At 56.8% G+C, this 6,459-nt stretch overlaps 1 protein-coding gene across 1 annotated transcript; it reads right to left on the reverse strand.

Moving 5' to 3' along the window:
* Window positions 1–918: 918 nt before the first annotated feature.
* LOC121874071 (serine/arginine repetitive matrix protein 1-like) lies at window positions 919–5,998 on the reverse strand. The gene is made up of 2 exons (XM_042377958.1): window positions 5,018–5,998; window positions 919–924 (listed from the first exon to the last, which is right to left on the reverse strand). The coding sequence occupies exons 1-2, from the start codon at window positions 5,996–5,998 to the stop codon at window positions 919–921; spliced, it is 987 nt and encodes a 328-aa protein (XP_042233892.1).
* Between the last annotated feature and the right edge of the window lie 461 nt (window positions 5,999–6,459).

The raw sequence follows: 6,459 nt of genomic DNA on the forward strand, positions 1-6,459 counted from the left end.
GAGTCACATCAGCAAATATATTCATCAAGATATACTGTATTGGGAACCCGGAATATATAAATTAGTAACAAAATCTTACTATAAGAAAATAATGATTAACACCAACAAGACGGATGAGGTTGAGTCACGCCACCTGGACACCTGTTATCAGAGCTTAAATGAGTTCGTTAAGATGCCTTCACACATCTTAAGTCCCAGGTAAATTTAAGTAGCAAGACTTCAGCGGGCGAGATCTCAGGGTCACAGCCAGACACATCAGGGTCACAGCCAAGACACATCAGGGTCACAGTCAAGACACATCAGGGTCACAGCCAGTCAAGAACATAAGGTCACAGTCAAAGACACATCAGGGTCAGTCAGCAGACACATCAGGGTGCAGCCAGACACATCAGGGGTACACAGACACATCAGGGTCACAGTCAAGACACATCAGGGTCACAGCCAAGACACATCAGGGTCACAGCCAAGACACATCAGGGGTCACAGCAAGACACATCAGGGTCACAGCCAAGACACATCAGGGTCACAGTCAAGACACATCAGGGTCACAGCAAGACACATCAGGGTCACAGCCAAGACACATCAGGGTCACAGTCAAGACACATCAGGGTCACAGCCAAGACACATCAGGGTCACAGCCAAGACACATCAGGGTACAGTCAAGACACATCAGGTCACAGCCATGACACATCAGGGTCACAGCCAAGATACATCAGGGTCACAGTCAAGGATACATCAGGGTCACATCAAGATACATAGTATACAGCCATGACACATCACGAGACAGTATCCATCAGTTGCACACGTTTCCTCTCTCTCTCACCCAATCATCATCTCTTCAAAACCTACAAATAATAGTAGTTACCTCTCCCCATCTCATTGTAACACCACCAGTCACAGCGTCACCACTTATTTCTCTCATCCCTGTCCCACGTCCACAGGTTAATCAGCGAAATCACGTAAAGATTAGGCACCTCCAACACTTCCAGCATGATGATCACAACCTCACTACATCAACATAGTACAAATCCAGCAATCTATCGTATCTAACATATTTATCACTAGTCTAACAATCTATCCTGATAATCACTATCACTGGAAAATCACACCACTCAGGTAGTGTTAGAGTGTTAAGCCCGGCAGAGTGAAAAGAAGCTGGGAAGTGCTTTTGGGCTGCACCCACTGTATTATGTTATTAGTACACTCTAGCCTTGTGGTATTTGTTATCATACCTACTTCCCTTTTGTGTTATATTATTACAATGTCACAATCAATAAGTACTTAACATAATGTCAAAATATTCCACATTTTCTTAACATTAGTTACCACCGCCATCATAAACACAGCCTGCTGTAATACATCTCAATTCTATCGCATGCACACCCATATAATAACATCTGAGTGTCTCCTTTTATCTTATTTATTTTATATTAATCATTTACACAAGAAATATTCACTAACTAAGTAAATCATATCATGTTATCATTCCATTCTCGAAATCCTCTAACGCGTGTTATATTAATTATAAACTATCGATATACAATCACTGAATGCTCATGTTATCAAGCCGATGTCACTGGCGTCACGACCTGAATTGCTCATATTATCATGAGACAACCTGCCATCTCCTTATCACAGCAACCCACACCACATTAATTATACCTCACACAAACACCCTCGCCACACCAGCAGCACATTCCTGTCACCACGATAAAACAAAACCACATCACACACACACAACCCACCCCACCCACCCCCCCCCCCACAACATCCCAACAGCGTGAATTATACTCCACCTATCGCTAACCTACACATGCCTCAATCCAAATCATAATCAGAAACCACAGTGCAGGTGAGGGTCAAGGCCACAGAGTGTTTATTTCAATTACCTGGGGGGAGCAACGATGACAGGTAAATGTGGAGAGTGAGGGAGGTGGTGGTGAGGAGGTGTGTGGTGTGGAGAGTGGGGAGGTGCAGTGGTGAGGTGTGGTGTGGAAGTGAGGGGTGTGTGGTGAGGAGAGTGGGAGGTGTGTGGTGTGGAAGTGAGGAGGTCAGTGAGGTGAAGTGTGTGATGCAGAGGTGAGGAGGTCTGTGGTGAGGAGGTGTGTGGCGTGCGTGGAGAAGTGGGGGAGGTGTGTGGTATGAGGAGGTGTGTGGTGTGCAGAGAGTGAGGAGGTGAGTGAGGAGAAGTGTGTGGTGTGGATGGTGAGGGAGGTGAGTGGTGGGGAAAGTGTGGTGTGGGTGTGGGGAGGTGTGTGGTGTGGAGGTGGGGAGGTGTGTGGTGTGGAGGTGAGGGAGGTGTGGTGAGGGAGGTGTGTGGTGGGGAGGTGTGTGGGTGTGGGAGGTGTGTGGTGTGGGAGGTGTGTGGTGTGGTAGAGGAGGTGTGTGTGGTGTGGAGGTGTGAATGGTGTGTGGTTGGGGTGTGTGTGGTGTAGGAGGTGTGTGGTGTGGAGTGGGGAGGTGTGTGGTGTGGAGGTGTGTGGTGTGTGGTGTGGAGTGAGGGAGGTGTGTGGTGTGGGTGAGGAGGTGTGGTGTGGAAGTGAGGGGGTGTGTGGTGTGGAGAGTGAGGTGTGTGGTGAGAGGTGTGTGGTGTAGAGAGGTGTGATTGTGGGAGGTGTGTAGTGTGGAGAGTGAGGAGAGGTGTGTGTAGTGTGGAGAGTGTGAGGAGGTGTGTGGTGTGGAGGTGGGGAAGGTGTGAGTGGGGAGGTGTGTGGTGTGGAGTGAGGGAGGTGTGTGGTGTGGGTGGGAGGTGTGTGGTGTGGAGGAGGGAGGTGTGTGGTGGGAAGTGAGGGAGGTGTGTGGTGTGGAGTGGGGAGGTGGTGGCGGTGAGGAGGTGTGTGGTGTGGGAAGTGAGGGAGGTGTGTGGAATTGTGGTGTGGAGGTAGGGTGTGTGGTGTGGAAGTAGGGAGGTGTGGTGTGGAGTGGGGAGGTGTGTGGTGTGGAGAGTGGGGAGGTGTGTGGTGTGGAGAGTGAGGTGTGTGGTGTGGAGGGAGGGAGGTGTGTGGTGTGGATGAGGTGTGTGTGTGAGAGGTGTGTGGTGTGGAAGTGAGGAGGGTTGTGGTGTGGATGGGGAGGTGTGTGGTGTGGAGAGTGGGGAGGTGTGTGGTGTGGGAGGGTGTGGAGAGTGAGGTGTGTGGTGAGGTATGAGGGTGAGGGAGGTGTGTGGTGTGGAGAGTGGTGGGGAGGTGTGTGGTGTGGAGAGTGAGGGAGGTGTGTGGTGTGTGGTGGGAAGGTGTGTGGTGTGGAAGTGAGGAGGTGTGGTGTGGAGAGTGGGGAGTTGTGTGGTGTGGGAGGGAGGGGTGTGTGGTGGGGTGTGTGGTGTGGAAGTGAGGGAGGTGTGTGGTGAGGGGAGGTGTGAGGTGTGGAAGTGAGGGAGGTGTGTGGTGTGGAAGTGAGGGAGGTGTGTGGTGTGGAAGTGAGGGAGGTGTGTGGTGTGGAGGTGGGGAGGTGTGTGGTGTGGAGTGGGGAGGTGTGTGGTGTGGAGTGAGGTGTGTGGTGTGGAGTGGGGAGGTGTGTGGTGTGGAAGTGAGGGAGGTGTGTGGTGTGGGGTGTGTGGGGAGTGAGGGTGGTGTGAGTGGGGATGTGGGGGAGGTGTGTGGTGTGGAAGTGAGGGGGTGTGGTGTGGAAGTGAGGGAGGCTGTGTGGTGTGGAAGTGGGGGAGGTGTGTGGTGTAGTAGGGGAGGTGTGTGGTGTGGAAGTGAGGGAGGTGTGTGGTGTGGAGAGTGAGGGAGGTGTGTGGTGTGGAGTGAGGGAGGTGTGGTGTGGGAGGTGTGTGGTGTGGGAGGTGTGTGGGTGTGGTGGAGGAGGGGAGGTGTGTGGTGTGGAGAGTGAGGTGTGGGTGTGAAGTGAGAAGGTGGGGGGAGGTGTGTGTGAAGAGGGGAGGTGTGGGGTGTGAGTGAGGAGGTGTGGTGTGGAGTGGGGAGGTGTGTGGTGAGGTGTGTGGTGAGGGAGGTGTGTGGTGTGGGAGGCGTGTAGTGAGGGAGGTGTGTGGTGAGGGAGGTGTGTGAAGGAGGTGTGTGGTGAGTGTGGGAGGTGGTGGTGTGGAAGTGAGGGAGGTGTGTGGTGTGGAAGTGAGGGAGGTGTGTGGTGTGGAGGGTAGGGAGGTGTGTGGTGTGCAGAGTGAGGGAGGTGTGTGTGGTGTGGAGAGTGAGGGAGGTGTGTGGTGTGGTGGGGAGGTGTGGTGTGGAGTGGGGAGGTGTGTGGTGTGGGTGAGGGAGGTGTGTGGTGAGGTGTGGTGTGGAAGTGGGGAGGTGTGTGTGTGGTGGGGAGGTGTGGTGTGGAGGGGAGGTGTGTGGTGTGGAAGTGAGGGAGGTGTGTGGTGTGGAATGGGGAGGGTGTGTGGTGTGGAAGTGGGAGGTGTGTGGTGTGGAGTGAGGGTGTGTGGTGTGGAAGTGGGGAGGTGTGTGGTGAGGGAGGTGTGTGTGGTGTGGAAGTAAGGGAGGTGTGTGGTGTGGAAGTGGGGAGGTGTGTGGTGTGAGAGTGGGGAGGTGTGTGGTGTGGGAGGTTGTGGTGTGGGTGGGGAGGTGTGTGGTGTGGGAGGTGTGTGGTGGAGAGGAGGAGGTGTGGTGTGGGAGGTGTGGTGTGGAGGTGTGTGTGGTGGGAGGTGTGGTGGGAGGTGTGTGGTGTGGAGTGAGGGAGGTGTGTGTGGTGGGAGGTGTGTGGTGTGTGGTGGAGGAGGAGGGTGTGTGGTGTGGAGAGGAGGGAGGTGTGGAGAGTGAGGAGGTGTGGTGTGGAGAGTGAGGGAGGTGTGTGGTGAGGGGAGGTGGTGAGAGGTGTGTGGTGGGAGGTGGTGTGGAGAGTGAGGGAGGTGTGTGGTGGGAGGTGTGTGTGGTGGGAGGTGTGTGGTGTGGGAGGTGTGTGGTGTGAGGTGTGTGGTGTGGAGGTGTGGGGTGGGAGGTGTGGTGGGAGGTGTGTAGGAGTGAGGGAGGTGTGGTGTGGGAGGTGTGTGGTGTGGAGAGGAGGGGTGTGTGGTGTGGAGGAGGAGGGCGGCGGCGTGCGGCGGCGCGGCGCATATTGCGATGCGCGGCGCAGAGCGGCGGCGAGACGTGCGAGGCGTGCGGTGCGTGCGGTGCCGGAGCGATGCGGTGCGGCGCGGCAGCGAGGCGGCGATGAGGAGCGTGCGCGGCGGCGTGCGCGTATATGGCGTGCGGATGATGAGCGCGGCGGCGATGGCGAGGCGGCGGCGGTGACATGCGGCGGAGCGCGCAGAGCGCATGGCGTATGCGGCGGCGGCGGCGGCGCGGCGCGCGGCGGCGCAGGCGCGGCGCGCGATGGCGGAGACGGCGGCGCGGCGCGCGATGGCGCGCGCGGCGAGTGCGGCGGCGCGATGCGCGGCGACGGGCGTGATATTGAGGCGCGGCGGCGGCGGCGGAGATGGCGCGCAGGCGCGCGGCGCGATACGGCGGCGCATGGCGGCGCGCGGCGCGGCGGCATATTTATGGCGGCGCATATTGCGACGCGCGGGAGAGAAAGGAGATGAGAGGCGGAGCATCTGCGGCGGCGCGGCGGGCGCGGCGGCGCGTGCGCGTGGCGGCGAGGCGGTGCGGCGATGGCGGCGGGCGCGTGCGGCGCGGCGATGCGGCGGTGGTGCGGCGGCGAGTGAGGTGCGGCGTGGCGGCGTGCAGGCGCGCGGCGATGGCGGCGCGGCGGATATGGCGGAGTGGTTGGCGGCGTGCGGAGCGGAGTGGCGTGGTGGCGGTGGTGCGCGGCGGCGACGCGGCGTGGTGCGGAGCGGCGGAGGCGGCATATTGAGGTGCGGTGCGGAGAGCGGAGATATGCAAAGAGATGAGGAAAAGCGTGCGGAGAGCGAGGGAGGGTGCGGCAGAGAAAGAGAGGAGGTGGCGGCGTGCAGGAGCGAGGAGGCGGCGGAGCGAGAGGCAGTGGCGGTGGCATGGAGGGAGTGGTGCATGGCGGCGAGGGTGCGGCGAGGCGGCGGCGGCGTGGTGGCGAGAGGCAGGTGGTGGCGCGTGCGAGGCGGTGCGGTGGCGGCATGGCGCATATGGCGGTGCGTGAGATGGCGGCGTGCGAGGCGCGCAGCGGCGGCGGCAGTGGTGCGCGGTGAGGCAGGTGGCGTGTGGTGCGGCGAGAGACGCGCGTGTAAGAGAGTGTCCGGGGAGAGGCGTGGGTGTAATTAGCGGCGCGGGGCGCAGAGAGGCGGTAAAGGAGAGGCGCAGATCCAACATAGCCAGCATGTGGTTATTTCATCGCTTAATCTAAAACGACTAATACTACAGTATACAGTAGCCTATGTATTAACACAGCATCACCAAATAATGGAAGGAAAATATATCGAGATGAAATACAGTACGTAGTTATATATATATATATATATATATATATATATATATATATATATATATATATATATATATATATATATATATATATATATATATATATATATATATATATATATATATATGCTAGTTGCTCTGAAGATGTCTTGAATAAAGACGAAAG

Source organism: Homarus americanus, unplaced genomic scaffold (genome assembly GCF_018991925.1).
Source record: "Homarus americanus isolate GMGI-L3 unplaced genomic scaffold, GMGI_Hamer_2.0 scaffold27057, whole genome shotgun sequence".
Lineage (NCBI taxonomy): Eukaryota > Metazoa > Arthropoda > Malacostraca > Decapoda > Nephropidae > Homarus > Homarus americanus.